Source organism: Lichtheimia ornata (genome assembly GCF_029851405.1).
Source record: "Lichtheimia ornata isolate CBS 291.66 chromosome Unknown scaffold00126, whole genome shotgun sequence".
NCBI lineage: Eukaryota > Fungi > Mucoromycota > Mucoromycetes > Mucorales > Lichtheimiaceae > Lichtheimia > Lichtheimia ornata.
The window spans coordinates 1-18,590 of record NW_026695446.1 but is presented as its reverse complement, the minus strand read 5'-3'; the positions used below and the strand labels follow the sequence as shown (position 1 = coordinate 18,590).

Sequence of the window (18,590 nt, the reverse complement as noted above, 5' to 3'; positions counted from 1 at the left end):
GCTTTTGTCTTTTTACCTTGAGCATGAACCAACAAAAATGAATCGCAGCACATGTGCTTCGAAAATTGCCACACCTTTTTTGAATCCCCCTTCCCCGAAAACCTCCCCGATGGCGCTTATTTTCTCATTGTTGTCTTTCCATTGAAGCCTTTTCAAGCGCTGCTTACTCGTGCTGCATCTCCACTCCTATAATTAGCACATCATATTCATTTTCAATGGACCCCTTGTACAGCTGCAAATTGCAATAAAATGGGTGCATCCCCGGTATTCTACTATTGTTTGTATTAGAGGACATCATCGCTAGCATATTAACACGACTACATGCATTATCCAATACCCTATAGCCCAGTATCCGTATACTTTAGCAATATGCTTTTTTTAATTCCGCTCATGAAATACCAGAATTGGAAAGACGATCATGCAATTACGCATGGTTGATCTCCATAACCAGGCTTATGGTTTCCCGCTGTCATTACGTTTAATTCTTGATCATGTGCATGTTTATTATGTGCGTGAGTATGTCTTTTACCACCCAACAATAAAATCAAAGTCCACATGTCCTGGCTAAATCCAATGTTTGATATCTTGATTCATAGACAAGATGAAGGATAAAGGGGTACAAGTGCTATACTTGAAAAAAGGAGTAGCATCATCAGGTCTTTTTCCACCTGCTTCCTGTGAAAAAGATACATACATGTTACCCACGCACACACGTATATAAGAATCCAGGAGAGCCATAGTAAACAATACGAAGATCCATACGACGACGACGACAATAAGGGGTCAGCTTTTTGACATGTTCAATTGACATAATATGGGGAGAGGAGGTATCCATTCACGCGCGGGGATAGGATTTAGCCGAATCGGTTTGAGCCCCGGTTCATTCAATTCCATGATGCCAAGGGAAAAGTGATGGTATCCAAACATTGAAGCTATATTGGGCGCATGATACAGCAGCAATACTCCAGATGCAATGGTAGTGATGGTTGCGCTACATGGGTCATGTGTAGTGCGTGAAGGCTTCGCATGACGAGGCGGGCGGTTAATCATACGCTTAGCTTGGTTCTTGCTGCTTCTGCTGCTGCTGTGCCAACCTGCAGGCTGTTGGGTCACGTTGGATTCTTTTTTATTTTTTCGCCATCACCGCGACATGAACATCGATTGGAGGGTTAAAAAGGGAGGATCGTCCATAAAGAATCCTATTCCTTTTATTCCTCTATATAGAACGCCTTCCACATTGGGTGAGCAACATGCCCTTGATGGTGGTATTGGTTCTACCAAGGATATGCATATCGATATTAGATGCGTGTGTGTGTACTCATCAATGGTGATAATAATGCGCATGATGAGTAATACATTCACACTGACATGTCGGGCGCACGTATGTTTCCCGGTGACAGAAAATAGTGATAAACTTACAATAAACCGCCAAAACATGCATTAATCATTCATGCTGCTGTGTTTGCCGATTCAATCACACGATGTGGTAGTCGCGGAGAATCTAAGAGAAGAGTGTAGCGGCTGCGTGATCAGGTTACGCCTATTTGTCACGCAAGATGTAGCCAGTTGACTGTCCTGGTGCTAAGCACAAGCATCAGCATCGTTTGCTATATATAGTCTGTCATCCAGTTTTCCTTTTTTCTTGACTTTTTTCTATCATTTCTTGTGTTTACATTGTGTGTCATCTTTTCCCCACATATTTACTTTGCGGCAAAACAGCTAAAATAAACAACAACAAAAGACTATGGGTGCTCAACAAAGCCATCAGGCTCGAAGGACCTCCACTTCTTCATCCGGCACCAGTAAACGAGGAGGGAGTCATGTTGGCAATATTTCAAAAGAACAACAATCAAAGGAATCAACGAGTAATAGCAGCAGCAATAGCACGGATGACGAGATTGAATCATTTAATCTTTCAGCCAATGCCACAGCCATTCGACGAAATGAGGTTGCTATGAATCGAACGTCGCATAGCAACAGCAACAACAATAGCCAACAGCGTATCTCAACCTATTCCACGACATCATCATCATCGGATCAGTCATCGCTTGGATCCACTCTTTTCTCACTTGCATCTACCACCACCACCAGTAATAGTATAGGTACAACACCACCCTCTTCATTCTCATCCTGTCACTCGTCCTCAGCTAAACGTCATCATCATGGTCACGAGGGGATCATGAACAATAATGCATACGGTGGTGTGCGACGCTACACTGCTTCTTCTCGCCCCAACAAGATCGTCGATATCTTTGCTAGCCGTGTGAGTACCACGAGTAGCCGTGGGTTCAATACAGCTTCACTTCCACTCGATGTCGACTATGCTTTCAACACGCTGACGACCCTTGCCAAGACCGATTGTGCAGCACATGTACCATTAGCTATCTGCTACGATTACGGTTTCACCCCGAACAGACAACAGGATCTGCAAAAGGCATTAATGTGGTACAAGCGAGCTGTTGCAGGATCCAATGATGATACACAAAAGACAATGATCGCCTTTGCGCATTACCGTATCGGAGTCATCCTTTCTTCTCTTTCATCCACCAGCAGCAGCAGTAGTCGTCGACACCAAAAACAGAAACGAGATAAACAACATGATAGCACAACAACAGAAGCATCATCAGCCGTTGTAGAACATTTTCGAATGGCGGCAACACAAGGCAATGCAATGGGACAATACGCCCTTGGAATGTGGTACCTGAAGCAGCAAGAGATGTCTCATGCACGAGAATGGTTGATGGCATCGGCCAACCAGGGCTGTGATGTAGCACAAGAAGCGCTTGGTAGTCTGTTGATTGATTGTTCCAAAGATAATGAGCAAAGTGAAAAGCAAAAAGGAATACATTATATCCGATTGGCAGCAGATCAGGTAACGTGAACCTCTCCTTTTATTGCCAGGGCAACATCACCTTCCATTTTAAGTCATGTCTCCATTGTGTTTCACATTATTCCTACTTCTTACATTGGTTGTTGTTGTTGTTGTTATAGGATAATGGCAGAGCTCTTTATCGATTGGGGACATTGTATGAAGAAGGGGCTTTGATTACTCAAGATACAACTCATGCTATGACATTCTATGAACGAGCTGCCTTGGTTGCTGATAACAGTGATGATGACCATAGCAGCAGCAGTCTTCGTGCTCGCGCCCATTATGCAGCGGGGATCCATCGACGTATCGTCTTGTGCGACTATGAGAAAGCATTGCATCACTTGAGTGTGGCTGCCAAATGTGGGCATGCAGCTGCACAGCGAGCATTAGGATTGATGTATGCCGAAGGGCTTGGTACCACACGCGATGAAATCAAGGCACACAAGTTGTATAGCAAGGCTGCTGCTCAAGGTGATATACGTGCTCTAGGATTGTTGGCCAAGCAATATGAAACAGGCCGTGCATGTGTGATGGATGTCAAACGTGCTCTCTACTTGTATGAAAAAGCGGCCGCTGCTGGATCAATCGCTGCTACTCTTTCACTCGCCGAGTTGTTACAACGCAATGGTCGTCTCACTGAAGCCTTTCCTTGGTTTGAACATGTCGCTTATGGAACAACAACACCATGCGAAGACGATGAGCAGACGCAATTTCGAAACAAGGCACGACTCATGGTGGCACGTTATCGACTGCAAGCATGGGGCAATGTGGAGCGTAAACCAGCATGGGCGTTCAATGAGCTGTTGACATTGGCCGATTGTGATTGTTATGCACCTGCGTATGTGTGGGTGGCCACTTGCTACAAACAAGGTGTGATGGATGATGCGTCAGTGGTGGTTGTACAACGCAACATGCTCAAGGCGTTCGAATACTATGAAAAGGCAGCACACAGTGGCGATGCAGATGGACAATTCCAAGTGGCGCATATGCTTGCTAATGGCATCACCGAGCAACCAGTGGGGAATCTCATTGCCAAGGATACAGCACGTGCTCTCGAATGGTACACCAAAGCTGCCGATGCAGGTCACATGACAGCTCAATATAGCCTTGGTCTCTTTTTCGCCAATGGTATTCCACCTGCCACAAAAGACATCGATCGTGCTTCTCGTCTCTTTGAACAAGCTGCTTTGCAAGGTTCGGTTGATGCCATGATTCAACTCGCCAAGATCATTCTACACGACAATGGACGTGAGGCTCTTTATTGGTTACAAAAGGCTGCTGCTTCTGGTGATCCTTCTGGTGTAAGGGAACTTGCTGCTATCTACGAATCCGATGTGGCTCTCCCATTCCTCAAGAACAAGGATGCTCGCTACAATGCCGCATATCAACTCCTCAAGCGTACAGCCGTTGAGCACAATGATCCACTTTCTTGGTGTGCTTTAGCTCGGTACCACGAGAATGGATGGGTGGTGTCACAATCCATGGATGAAGCTGTTGCATGCTATTCCAAAGCCGAAAATCTGGATCACCCAAGGCAAGTACAAACATTGACATGTCAATGATGTCACTAACACACTTAAAATGCATGCAGGGCGGGCTTAGCAATGGCTGACATGTTTGAACGACATGAGATGTGGGACAAGGCAATGGACAAGTACACTTCCTTGGCGACGACACACAAGATGCTTACGCTTGTCGGTTGGAAAGCAAGGCTTGCTAAAGGAAGATTGGTGCTATCTCACAATCAAGGCACCCTTCAAGATATGGCTGATGTCTATGGTTGGCTATCTGAAATGGTCGAACACAATACTCCTGGTGACAAATCCATTGAGCCATTCGAAATGCTTGGTACGTTGCTATTTGATGATATCAAGGATGATGTGCTAATTGATTTATTATCCAGGTGCGTGCTGCGACTATGGAAAGGGTACAACAAAAGATGTCACTAGTGCCATGACGTGGTACGAAGCAGCCATCAACGTTCAACCTGTCAAACATTCACCAAATTGGATACAAGAACGAGCTCGTTTTCGGCTTGCCATGCTGCATATGGAGATTGATCAGCACAAAGACGCCTTCAACTACTTTAAGCAATTTGAACCATTGTTGGAACAAATGAATCATCATTCACCAGAGACACGTCAACATGCAAGAGTTATACGTTACCACCTTGGTAAGTAATATTCCATCTCTTTCCATATTCATTTTACTGATCAATGTATGATGTAGGTTATCTGTTACATCATGGCAAAGATGTGGAGCATGATAGAGCAGCAGCGAAGCAATGGTTTCAACAAGCTTGTGATGAAGGAGAAGGACGAGCTGCCTATGAACTTGGCATGATGGCATTGGAGGAAGACGATGATCAAGAAGCACGTAAACGATTTGATCAAGGTGTATCTGCACGACACGCTGGATGTATACGCCAATTTGCACTTGTTCTCGAACGTGATCAACGTGATGAGTTGCATTGGGATGGCCATGATGTGATGGAATGGCTTGAAGATGCCGCAAGACTTGGTGATATTGAAGCCTTGATTCATCTCGGCAGAGCTTATGAGTATGGCCTCGGCAAAGATTATCCTTCAGGTCAGCTACGCACTGCATTACAATTTTACGTGGCGGCTGCACAACAAGGACATGTACGAGCGATGGTGAAGGCTGGCGAACTATATAGCCGTACGGGTCGACATTATGATGCGGTGTGTTTCTTCAAAAAAGCAGCGCCAAAGGATTTGACAGCACGTGCCATGTTAGCATCCTATCGACTTCAAGGCAAAGGTGGAATGCAACAAGATGGAAGCTTTGTGTATCTTGAATCGTTGGTGCGTGAAGCGTTGCTGAACATGGATGATTGCTTGCGTAATGAAGAGGATAAGCATGGCATGGGATTGGCACTCTTTCTATTGGGACAATGCTACGAGGTCGGCAAAGATCCTGCACCTTTGGATTTGGAGACAGCCAAAAAATGGTACACAGTGGCTGTCAATGTTGCAAGCCATGCTGAAGCCATGTATCGCTTGGGTCTTATTTGCAGTTTGCAAGAGAACGATGAAGCCAGTCTTGATTGGTATCGAATGGCGGCTGAAAAAGGACGATTACGTGAAGCACAATACCAAGTGGGTCTCTTTCACAAGGAAGGACGAGGTGGTTTGGAGATCAACATTATCGCAGCACGCAACTATTTTGCAAAGGCGGCTGATCAAGGTCACCCACGAGCAAAGTATGAATTAGCGCACATTCTATGGCGTAAGGGAGAGCACCAAAAAGCATTTCACTTGTACGACGTGGCTGCCAAATTGATGGTTCCTGAAGCAATGCGAGCCCTGGGCAATATTTATCATCAAGGTTTCAATGACGACAATGCATCATCATCATCATCATCGCGATACAGCATACCACGTGACTATGCCCGTGCATTCACTTTATTCTGTGAAGCAGCCAAATTGGGTGATGCCGTTGCTGCATTAATGGTTGGCACCTATTTCCAAGAAGGCTATTTGGATCAGCAACAGGATGATGACAGCAAACGTCATCAACAGCAACAACAACAACCTGAATTCCATATTGGTGTTGACCATGACCAGGCACTACAATGGTACGAGATGGCGTATAAGCTTGGCTGTGGACCACTTGCTGAGATTGCTATTGGGAGTATCAAGCATACCATGGCTACCAACGTTGAGAGTGAATCATGGGAAGATGCCGAAGGATTACATGAGGAAGCTTATACATGGTTTTGCCGTGCATCAAGATCGATGGCACCGGAGACACAATACGCCACAATCATGGTTGCTCTTTACCATATTCATGGTTGGGGCCGTGTTCAACATGATCCTTCCAAAGGGTTTCGATTATTGCGTGAGATGGCGGATGCAGGCGGCACCGAGGCGTATGTGGAATTGGCAAAGTGCTACGAAGAAGGAATCGGCGTTGAGCAAGATTTAGTTCAGGCTCTTACATTTTGGGAGCTTGCAGCCGCAACTCACAATGTGGCAGCTCTTTTGCGGGCTGGGGAGTTTCACGAACGCGGTCTAGCAGGCCAAGTCAATATCAACAGGGCAACCCGATATTATGCTGAGGCGAGAGCTTCTGGTAAGAACAATCATAATACATAGATGCGTGAGAGAGTCAATTCTAACATGTGTATATAGGAGCGCGTGTGAATGGAACAGCCCCATCCTCATCTGCATCATCATCTTCATCTTCTTCATATACCCTAACGATACACTCCTCCTCTTTTATTAATTCCTCCTCCTCCTCCCGACAGCAGAGTCAACATGCTCTTGATGATCCATCTTATCCCTCATTCTAAATAGATCTAAAACCCCTATCTTTTTGTAATTTATATCTTTGTATTTTCATCTTGCTATCTAATAATATGATTCGACATGTTCAATAGGATGTGAATTGATGCGAGAGAGGTTTCCGGAAAAAACGTTGTACTACCCTTATGATTACACATATTTGTGGCAGATCGTGTCCCCGAAAGATGGGATGAAACACGGCGTGCGCGTGGTCCGTCAACAATAAGAAAAAAGGTGCCAACTACCTCCTGGATGACGAAATTCTGTATGATTTTTGTTTGTCTTACAAATGGATGATTAGAAAACGCGAGAGAAAAAAGAGAACACATTACCTACCTTATGTCGTATGCGTATGCATGATTACCCGCCGCGGACACCAATCTCAAAAGGAAGTAGCAGCCGCCGATTCATCATTATTCGTTTTCTCTCACTTTTTTTTTACTCTCGCTGTCTTTTCAATGGCTCGCTCACACAACAATGGATATCAGTCTATGTTAAACACCCAGTTCTCCACTTCGCCTAATTCTTACCATTCTACTCACGATGCCCTGTTGCGAAATGCACATGAGGACAGCAATGGAGCAATGGCACAACCTGAACAACAAAGAACTAGCCAAGTCACTACCCGCTCAAGTTCAAGTGATACGTTACATGCATTATCCAAAGGACAAGACCACAAGAGCGATAACGAGGATAGTGACGATGAGATGCAAAGAGCCGAACGGCGTCCCTTGTTGAGTGGTAATCACCACAGCAACACCAGCAACAACAACAACAACAACAACAACAACAAACAAAAGCACCATGAACAGCCACACTCTACTTTGATGCAAGTATTACATGCTATCCTTGGCGAGATTACTGGATCCGAATATCTTGAAAACTCGGGTAGCGTAGCTCGAGATCATCTTGGTAAGTAAGGTACTTTAGTATATATCAACTAGAGAAGGATACTGATTAAGGATATGATAGCTAATGAACGGACGTACCTCGCTTGGCTGCGAACCAGTTTATCGACCATATCTGTGGGCGTAGGTAAGGTTTAAGATATATTATACATGACCATGCAGCCTATGTGACACATTTACCAATCATGAATCTCCACTATGTATAGGTATCACACAGCTGTTTCGCCTGGACAGAGCAGTGGAGCATGATCCTTATCTGAGAACGTGGGGTAGACCTGTCGGACTCATATTCATATTCATGGCTATGCTGTTTCTTTCTTTTGCATTTGTACGCTACTTTCATTGTCAGACGACCATGATCAAGGGATACTTTCCAGCATCTCGTGGCATTGTTGTATTCACTTCTACCCTCACCCTCCTTTCCATGATCGCACTCTTACTCGCTGTCTTTTTTAAACGCTAAAAAAAAACAACATTGACTTGTTTTAGCAACAATACCCCTTTATCGATGATGCCTTTCATTATTAAAACCCAAAACAAAGCACATATACATTGAAAGAAAAATAGTACTAGTGAAGGAGGAGGAGAAGATTGGGGGAGGATATAATCTAATCATCACGTACTGTCGTCTCGGTGTTGGGAGAGCGTAACAAGGGTTCTCTTTCACCCTCTTGAATTTCTTCGTCTGAAGGGAAGGGCCAACGCAGTACACCATTAAAGTAAAAAGTGCCCATTACCATGACAGCAAAGCCAATGACCTGGATCCATGAAAATTGTTCCCATCCAAGATACAAAGATACCATCCAAATGAACAGTGTTCTAGTAATAATGAGCACGTGTGAGATAATTTCCTTTTCCGATCCGCATAATTACTCTCGCCGTACATCTTGTGACAGATCCCGTGATGGCACGTCATTTCCACACCTCTCCACACCCGTTCTTTGTTTACCTGCATGCATCAATTGTACTTCTTGCGGTCGCTGAGACTTGGCTTGTGATGGATAATCCAAACCAATTGAACATGGCAATAGAAATAGCAATAGCAATACCGGTTTGCCACACTGCTGGGACGTCAAAGATATCATGGAAACCCACATTCAAATCAAAGTACAGGCTCTTGTCGGCAAAGAGAACGTGCAAGATAGGCATAGCTGCCAATGTCGAGAACAAGCCAAAGGATCCTTCATAACCAACAGCCTTGAGAGGAGTCACCCGATAACGAGACATGATCTTTTCTTCCAAAATGAATTGTGAAGCTGTGAACAATTGTGCACCAAGGATCAAAAAGACGCCCACAAGTGAGAGCACATCAAAGCTGCTGCTGCCACCATCGTTGTCATTCTCGGCATTGCTGGAAGGCTTGTTTTGAGGCACCAATACAGACGACAAACCCACAATTGATACACCGCCGACGACCATCAAGAGCGATACCCATTCGAAAAGTCGCAGACGACGATTAAGGAAGAAATAGCTAAATATGCCAGTGAAAATGACGACCGAACCGCGGAGCATCTGGTATACACTTGCTGATGTGAACAATAAACCAGCACTCATCACCTACATAGTATGGTCTATGTTTAACATCATGGATGCTTCCTTTCTTGATATAAAATTACCGTGGTAGCTGTCATATCACACAATGTAGGAATCCATAAAAGTAAAGCCTTGGCACCTTTAAGTTCTTGATGATGATGTTGTTGGTCGTCTTTGGCAATTTGATCATCCACATCGTCCACCACGCGTGCATCGTACATGTGATCGGGTGCAGATGGAGGAACCGGTTGCATCGATTGTCTTCGTCGTTCAATAACTTGGTATACGTAAACGATCCATACGGCTGCCTCGCCAATGAACATGTTCACTCTATAAGGATTCTTCAATAAAGAGATCCATGTACTAGGCTAGCCCTTCTTTACTCACGTCTGCCATACAGGCTGTTCAAAGTAACGTCGCTTTTCAGGATCAGGGTCATCGCAAAACTCGACACATTGCATGTCTTGATACTTGTTGAGAATGGTGTTGCATACGCCTGATCAAGCTCCATTAGAAACGAGGATTGCATAAATAGAAAGAAATCTCCATTGCCGTGGGCTGTAGAGAGTCAATGAGGGAGGGCAATTTACCAGAGGCCAGCATGCCCACGACGAGCAAAAGGATACTTGACTTTTCCGAGGAAGGTGGCATTTTGATAAAAGTGTAAAAGGAAAAAAGAGACGAAAAAGAGGATTGGTTATCGTCGTTCTTTATTGCTTGCTCCTTGTTCTGTACCACGCACGCACATGCTATGTGGGGGGAAATGCCGGTTACCTGCATGAGATAAGCGACTCGCTTCCGACAACTCACACCAACCACATACTCTCACATTTGATTTCACCTACACCGCTCGTTTACTATACCTATCCAGCTTGAAACAAGGCTACCTTCGGTTCGTTCCAACAATGCTCCCGATAAGCAGGTTTATTATCAGAGTAGCACAAGCATGTTATACCTCCTGGCATACTCTTTTGTGGAACACAAAGCATTTCATGCATGATGATTCGTGCTTGCTTGGATAGCACAGGTGAATGATGTCATTTCTCCTCAATGTTGATAACATCACCTGACCCAGTATCATATGCAGAGGAAAGGATCCCACTCTCTATATATAAACACAAACATCAGAAATTCACACAAGCACGCCATTCTCCAATAAAGTTATCATTGAGTTTCCACGTCATGTACCCGATATGATGATTACATGCATAGCGTCTACTATGTACGTAGCTTGGTCAACAAATCAGATAGCAGCTAGCTTATAGATCTCGCTTGTGAAGATGCTCGCTGAGGAAGCTGGGGATTCATTAAGTCTCTTGGATCATTTGAATTGCTATCATCTTGGTCTACTAAGGCTGTAGTCTAAAAACGCGTGTCTCAAGAGGGATCTTCAATACAATGAAAATGCGGCATGTATAATAAGCATGGGTGTGTAAAATGAGAAAAGGAATGGGCGTCACAAGAGGCTAACAATACCCATCGACCACTTCCAATGATATACCATCCCGAGAATGAAGGGAGTGACAACACATATGAAATACCAAACATGAACCACCTCTAACCATGTCCCACAACTATTGAGATTGGTGCATAAATATACAGTAAGCTAGTTTTATATAACTTGTTTGAAAAAATCGATGCTGTACATTGACTAAAAATCATAATCATCATCTTCCATAGCACTTCTCCCTCGTTTGGCTCCAGCAGTATCAGTGGGTTGTTGCTGTTGTGATGACTGATCTATTTGCATGGGTGTTTCAGTATCTGGTGATGCCATGGAGGGTTGACTGGATGAGCCAGGTTGATCGACAATGGGTTGTGGTGGAGGTGGTGCCTGAAAAGATGACCATTGTTTAGTGACCCAATCCTCTTGACAACCCATACCCATAACTTACATCGGGAACAATGGAGAAATTGAGGCCTGTCAAGCAATGCTTTTCATTTGGAAGACGAATGCCATACTTTTCAGGGATCAATGGCAATGGTATCTTGTTCTTTTCTTCAGCAAGTTCAAGCAAAAGCTATACGATAGCCATCATCAACTAAGTAAGCCTATGTATGGATCCCATGCCTCCCTGTCGACTTACTTCTTTGGGTGGTGGGTTGGTGAAAGAGTGGTTGACTCGTCCTTGTATAGCCAATTGCACATCGTCCAGATCAAGATCGTTTTTGTTCGCGTGTTCTGCATAGACTAGAGCATCCTGTAGTACATCGCTAGTATACCCTATAAATAAAGTACACGATCGGTGTCAGCGTGTGTTGAATGAGATCACCAAAAGGCTACTCACGATGCGCAAATTCCAGTAACTGAACGACGACTTTGGGATCGTACTGCTCAACACCCAGCGATTGGAGTATAAGGGAAATGATTTTGGCGTCGCGTGGTTGTGTTTGTTGCTTTTGATATTTTGATTCTGAAGGCATCGTGTGTGTATAAAGTTGTATGGTAGATGATACGTGTGTGAGTGTGTGAGTGATAAAAGAGGACATCGGCAGCAGCTGCCACCTAAATTTAATTCTTTGGGTAAACCGGCAACCCCTCTCCGCACATCATCGAAAGACTGAAAAGATTGGCTGTTGAACCACTTTATACTTTGTACAGAATTGTTGAGAATTATATACAGAGGATGATGATTGAGGAGGGATGAAAATGAAAGAAAAAAAAAGAAAAGCAAAACTACTAATTTATCATACATCTTGTTTCCAAACAGAGTCGCATACTTGGGTAACTTCCCACATAGGACGCACATCATGGACACGCATAATATTCGCTCCACCAGCAATACTTGCAGCAACAGCAGCAGCAGTACCATAAGTTCGATCCTTGGCTTCAGAGACACCAGTGAGATTGCCAATGAACTTTTTGCGACTAGGACCCATAAGCGATGGAAGACCTTCAAGTGGCGAATCGTGATCATGAGTCATGTCACGCAAACGACGCAAGATTTCAATATCATGCTTGGTTGTCTTTGCAAATCCGAGACCAGGATCGATAATGATATTCCATCGACAAACACCGGCAGCAATCGCTTGTTGAACAAGATGTTGCAAACGTAAAGACACATCCTCGACAACGTCATCATTGTCATAAGTGACATTCTCCTTGGCCATCATCGTTTTGGCATCGCCACGCATATGCATAAGACACACAGGCACCTTGGATTTTGCCATGACTGCCAACATTTCAGGATCGCGTGCACCACCGCTAATGTCGTTGATCAAGTTGGCACCTGCTGCCACAGCAGCCTCAGCAACAGAGGCACGGAAAGTATCAATCGAGATGGGTAGATCAAATCCACGTTCACGCAACTTTTTGATAACAGGGACCACACGACGAATTTCTTCCTCAGCAGGGAATTGATCATCAGCTCCAGGACGAGTTGACATGCCACCAATGTCAATAATATCAGCACCATCCACCTTCATTTGCTCTGCAGCTGCCACAGCTTGATCAATATCAATGTAATTGCCACCATCAGAGAAGCTGTCAGGGGTTGTGTTGAGGATACCCATGATATACGTCTTGCGTTTCCATGCCCACAGCTGACCAGGCTGGATAGGGATCACCTTATCAATCTTGGCAGGTCCTTGTTCATGCTCAGCAGCAACCTTGAGAAGCTGTGACAACAATTGACCACATGTCTTGTACAACTTGGGATGCTCCATATCCTTTGCAATGTCACAAAGAGGCCATAGCACAAATTCACGTTCTTGAATGCCGATATGAGGAATGGTCAATGTCTCCGTTTCCAAGACAAGGTCGTTGTAGAAGAGAATATCCAAATCAACAGGTCGTGGTGCGTTACGGAAGCTTGCGGTGCGACCAAGGGTGCTTTCAACATGTTTGAGGCGTTCAAGCAATGCATGTGGATCAAGGCAAGTGGCGATTTTACATACAGCGTTGAGGAAAGCGGGTTGCTCAGTATAATACATGGGTGGTGTCTCATACAAAAAGCTGGTATCGAGTACAACCGATTGACATTCGTTTTCAAGCATTTCAAGTGCAGTGTAAAGGTTGCCTACGCGATCGCCCATGTTGCTTCCCAATGCGATATAAGCTGTATGTGTGTATTCAGCTGGGATCTCCTTGCCGGCTTCCACGTGATGTGCAAAAGTGCGACGCGATTTTCTCTCTTCCTCAAGCATACGATTCAACCAATGTCGATCACGTGTTACTTCAATACCAGACGCATCCGCAAATAAAATGGCGCTTGGCTTCTCGAGACGCACACGAATCTTGTTGACATGGCATTTTTCCAAAGCAATACGTGCAACAGTGACAGCAAATGCTTCCACGGTCTTGTATCCAGATGATTCAATGTGACGAGTCAATGTGCGTACCATGGTTCGCATGTGGTAGCTCTTATTGGCCTCCGTATCAGAAAACAGGATCTTGGATGGATACACCGTCAAGTTGATAAGCACAACTTGCTTCTCCTCACGTTCCCACGGGTTCACACCAATAATGGTCGACAATCGAAGATCCTTAACGAACACCATATCATCCACGCCCAATCCAGATACATCGCCCACTGTTTCACCGTTCTCTTGAATCGACTCGAAATCAGCACGCGTACGGCTTAATTGCACGCCTGCAGCAGCCGCATGTAATAATGCCTTGGGTTGTTCCACACGCACAGCGGTACGCTCAGCCTTAAAGTCGACACAGCATAAACGCAAGATAGCATGACCCAAAGCCTCAATCGACTTGAAGGTGCTTGTCTCGGCCAACTTGGTAATCGCCTTGGTAACATGGCCATAATGGATCGAGTTCGTCACATGGTCAGAGTTGCCAGCTGCTGTAATGTCAGTGTAGAGCCACACGCTGATCACCACGGGTTGCGACTTTAGCCGTTGCCATGAATCCACACCGGTGACGTTCTTGAGCACGAGATTCTTGATAAGAATCTTGTCGAGATGTTTTGGTTCGCCTTCAGTCTCCATTCGCACGCGTTGGGAAAAAAGAAAGATGGAAGATGCAAAATTATTTGATGCGGAGACAAAGGTAAAGCATCTGTCATCTATGTGTCACTTGACAACAACCACCACCCCACTCTGGTTGCCATGGCGACTACATTCAAAAGAAAATGATGTATACAATTTGGACAAACTTTGAAGTAGCTTCTGTAACGATAGCAATATTAGAATGCTGATTTGAAAGGATCATAGCCCTCTTGTTTGTAAATAAAGCATTATCATGGTAGTAGTGGGTTGTCTCTATGCCATATGTCTTCATGACAATTGAGCACTGACAAGGGCAAGCTGCAAAAGCATCGGAAGCAAAGGATCATGATGATCATACATACTTACCAAGTAACTCGTCAAATGCCAGCTACATCCCTTCACTCAATGTGGAAAAGTGTTTTACATACCATCCATTATAGCTTTACAAAGGATCGACACCACAACTGGTCATTTGATGAGAAGCAATGGCTAATCCTTAAAGACGTAACGAGCAACTTCATGCAAGGTTTATATGATAGCATCACTGGTTTACTAGAAGAGTATTCAATTGAATCGATATTTTAGATACCAATGCTACTTTTACATCTAAGATGGTATAGCATCATCATTTACGGGGAGGGGTAGGAGGGAATTCGAAAGCTGTCATCTTGGTCTGTGCACGAGAATGAAACCTCGAGGGATGGCCTCTTTGTTTTCAATTCCAGGTACTTCTTTCAACAGCGATAACTCGTGACACACAAAAGCATGTTGGCAAGACGCTTGACAACCTCAAGGCTTTTTCTCACCCACACCACACGATCGACTTGTATGTAATGCTGCTACATCCGTGCTGGCTGTAATTGACTTCTTGCTTTCTAGATCAGGGCTTGCGACAGCTCCATGTAGCTCGACCACTCTTTTGCCGTACACAGCAACAATCGATTGCAGACACTAAACCAAGCGAAGGTATGAATCCTTTGTCATTGGCCTTGACATTACCTAACGTCAATGAAGATATTGCCACCACGCTTAGTGAGCTTGATCACCGTGCGATCGGCAAGGCACAGTCGCTCTTTATGATCCATCCATGTAGCCCTGGTTCGATATTTATGCTTCCACATGGTACCAGGGTGGTGCGCAAGTTGCAGGATTATCTCAGGGATGAATATACTCGCTATGGATACCAAGAAGTGATGACGCCAATCATTTACAAGAAGGATCTATGGGAAACAAGTGGGCATTGGCAAAACTACAAAGATGACATGTTTCTGGTACACAGTGGACGTGAACAACCAGCCGAGGATCACGATCATGAAGATGATGACACTGGTTATGGTCTCAAGCCAATGAATTGCCCTGGTCATTGCTTGATCTTCGACAGCACACAGCATTCGTATCGAGATTTGCCTATTCGCTTGGCTGATTTCAGTCCTCTTCACAGGTAAGCAAGGGCCTTTTATGGATCACGTGTCCATTTCATTGACAACATTGGATGATAGGAATGAAGCTTCGGGTGCGCTATCAGGCTTAACACGTGTGAGACGATTTCATCAAGATGATGCACACATTTTCTGTACCGAGAACCAGATTGCCTCCGAGATTGCATCCTGCTTGTCATTTGTTGATCGAGTCTACAAAGCATTCAAGTTTCCACATTATGAATTGACCTTGTCAACACGACCCGAAAGCAACTACATGGGAAGTTTGGAGGAATGGAACAATGCAGAGGCTGCTCTCAAGCAAGCCTTGGATGGTAGTGGACGTACATGGTCTATCAAGGAAGGTGATGGTGCTTTCTATGGCCCCAAGATCGATATCATGGTGAAGGATTCAAGTGGAAGATCGCATCAAACGGCTACGATTCAACTTGATTTCCAGCTTCCTCAGCGTTTTGGTCTCAAGTACACCGATGAACAAGATCGTACACGTACACCTGTCATTGTACATCGTGCCATCCTTGGCTCTGTGGAACGCATGTTGGCTATCCTTATTGAACATACCGGTGGAAAGTGGCCATTCTGGCTTAGCCCACGTCAAGGCATTGTCATTCCCGTTGCCACTCAATTTGCAGACTACGCCACCAAAGTTGCCAACTCACTTTCGCTCGGTGAAGGACAAGCAGTACACGCACAACAGCAATATTACGTTGATGTTGATACTTCCCCACGTGATCGCCTCAACAAGATGATTCGTCAAGCTCAACAACAACGCTACAATTTTATCTTTGTCGTCGGCCAAAAAGAAATGGATGCTGGTACCGTCAATGTGCGGACACGTGATGGCAAGATTCTTGGAACAATGCCTATAGACCAAGTGAGATCCATGTTTGCAGAATTGACCGAGAAACTTGAATAAATGGATCATATCATGGCGTGTTTTTTATTAGAGCAAGGGAGTGTTATAAGCTAAGAAAATTACAGCAAAGATTTGGGATGAAGATGGCTATTATGCTGCGAAGTTGAGTTATCGCCTCCCTGTTGCCCACTGTGATCGTAATGGACTTTCTATCCCCCAACCGCCTTATATGGCTTTCACCATCTCTTTCATGCGGTTGAATAAAGATATCCAGTTCTCTTTCGGCAGCTGAAATGCTCTCAAAATACAGAGCATCATATCGTAATTGAAAAGATAGATATAAAAAGTGGTGTTTGGAAAAGAGTGAATGTGGAAGAGAGAGAGAGAGAGAGACTTCGCCTTCCATTTCCACCACCACCTGGTTGGCAAGTGCATGGACTATGTTCGCTTCGAATGTCGTCCATTGCAGATTGATGTGTCTGTTGTCTGTTTTGTTCCGGTTCACATGGTTGACGACTGTCGCCAATTCTTCTAATGGGGTGGCCAACCATGCGCGCGCCACCAAACGATGGATAGCTTCTGTGTGATCAGTACCACCTTTGGAATCTGTGACGCAAACTTGAGATAGCCACTGGTTGAAACTGTGGCTGGAAGGATTGATTTGGAAACAAGATCGCGTACATGTCCATGATTGAATGCTTTCAAAATATACAGGTTCTTCTGCATGTATTTTTTTCACCTACAAAGGAGCCCCAAATTCCTATCAGACTAGGCATCATAAACGGTAGTTATACCTACCACAAAGCTCCATCAAGGAACACATCCAAATGTCATTAGGTACCACCAATGAGCACTTCAAGTGGTAAAGCAATGATGTGAGCTATAGATGAATGCATGAGTACTCTCATTTTTGGGATCCCATAAAGACTATCCTTGAGACTTACCAAAGGTCATCGATGATGATATGCATATACAAGTAGAAAGAAAGGGCGTATGATAGCGTTGGCGACAACAGCCTTGTTTATATGTGAGTGGGCGTGAGAATCGTTGTCATGATGGATCGAACTGACAAAGTGGTGGAGCACCGAGTAGAAGTGATAAACCATCCACCTGCCACTTGAAAGGTGATTTTTGTAAGTGACGTAAGTATATCCACCGTGTCGATGATTCATTCAACAATGGGCACAAGAGAAGTGATTGATCTTGGTATGCTTCCTTTCCCCATCCTGCTGTTGGTCATTTTCCATCGCAGCTCAACCAGATTAAGATTGCTTGTATTGCCGATGAAGCATATTATCCGCCATATTTACAACATCTAAATATTGCTATTACGGTGCTGTTAGTGATGCTCGTGAATGCGTAATAAATATATAAATGATAAGGTGGCAAATTAGCTTCCATGGAAACCCATGTACTGACAAGGATGGCCACGCGAAGGCTTTGCCGTCACCCTCTCCACCCTCTCATCTCTTCCCCACTTTCCACACTTCACCCCTGCTGTGTGGAATTCCAACTCGTTATCATCACTCGACAAGTAATCTTAACACCAAACACACCACCACCCAAATCGAACCACCGCACTTACCGCGACCTAATGGGCCCAGCCACCAACCGACTTACTCGCTTAAGCGAGAAGGAAAGCACCAGCCTACGCAACACCTTTAAAGCATTACGATCTCACCTACAGTGCCCAAGTTGCAACCGCAAGGACACTCTTACCCTCTATGGCTC

The 18,590-nt window shown here is 44.6% G+C and overlaps 7 protein-coding genes across 7 annotated transcripts; 4 read left to right on the top strand and 3 right to left on the bottom strand.

Annotated features, from left to right (window-relative positions):
• Positions 1-1,744: 1,744 nt before the first annotated feature.
• On the top strand, positions 1,745-7,187 carry O0I10_012409 (uncharacterized protein; the record flags this gene model as incomplete). Its single annotated transcript, XM_058492338.1, has 6 exons — positions 1,745-2,872; positions 2,992-4,406; positions 4,464-4,720; positions 4,776-5,045; positions 5,102-6,967; positions 7,027-7,187. 6 exons carry the CDS (start codon positions 1,745-1,747, stop codon positions 7,185-7,187), a joined length of 5,097 nt encoding a protein of 1,698 aa, XP_058336892.1.
• Positions 7,188-7,637: 450 nt separating this feature from the next.
• Positions 7,638-8,550, top strand: O0I10_012408 (uncharacterized protein; the record flags this gene model as incomplete). Its single annotated transcript, XM_058492337.1, has 3 exons — positions 7,638-8,091; positions 8,152-8,214; positions 8,294-8,550. The coding sequence occupies 3 exons, from the start codon at positions 7,638-7,640 to the stop codon at positions 8,548-8,550; spliced, it is 774 nt and encodes a 257-aa protein (XP_058336891.1).
• Positions 8,551-8,695: 145 nt separating this feature from the next.
• Positions 8,696-10,271, bottom strand: O0I10_012407 (uncharacterized protein; the record flags this gene model as incomplete). Its single annotated transcript, XM_058492336.1, has 5 exons — positions 8,696-8,906; positions 9,037-9,644; positions 9,704-9,950; positions 10,008-10,116; positions 10,211-10,271. 5 exons carry the CDS (start codon positions 10,269-10,271, stop codon positions 8,696-8,698), a joined length of 1,236 nt encoding a protein of 411 aa, XP_058336890.1.
• A 1,000-nt stretch (positions 10,272-11,271) lies between these two features.
• Positions 11,272-12,044, bottom strand: O0I10_012406 (uncharacterized protein; the record flags this gene model as incomplete). The annotated part of the gene is made up of 4 exons (XM_058492335.1): positions 11,272-11,454; positions 11,516-11,641; positions 11,708-11,844; positions 11,909-12,044. The coding sequence occupies 4 exons, from the start codon at positions 12,042-12,044 to the stop codon at positions 11,272-11,274; spliced, it is 582 nt and encodes a 193-aa protein (XP_058336889.1).
• A 264-nt stretch (positions 12,045-12,308) lies between these two features.
• Positions 12,309-14,564, bottom strand: O0I10_012405 (dihydropteroate synthase; the record flags this gene model as incomplete). Its single annotated transcript, XM_058492334.1, has 1 exon — positions 12,309-14,564. The coding sequence occupies one exon, from the start codon at positions 14,562-14,564 to the stop codon at positions 12,309-12,311; it is 2,256 nt and encodes a 751-aa protein (XP_058336888.1).
• A 765-nt stretch (positions 14,565-15,329) lies between these two features.
• Positions 15,330-16,919, top strand: O0I10_012404 (threonine-tRNA ligase; the record flags this gene model as incomplete). Its single annotated transcript, XM_058492333.1, has 3 exons — positions 15,330-15,390; positions 15,444-16,005; positions 16,064-16,919. 3 exons carry the CDS (start codon positions 15,330-15,332, stop codon positions 16,917-16,919), a joined length of 1,479 nt encoding a protein of 492 aa, XP_058336887.1.
• A 1,534-nt stretch (positions 16,920-18,453) lies between these two features.
• On the top strand, positions 18,454-18,590 carry O0I10_012403 (uncharacterized protein; the record flags this gene model as incomplete). Its single annotated transcript, XM_058492332.1, has 1 exon — positions 18,454-18,590. A coding segment is annotated over one exon (137 nt), but the record flags the coding sequence as incomplete, so codon positions are not given.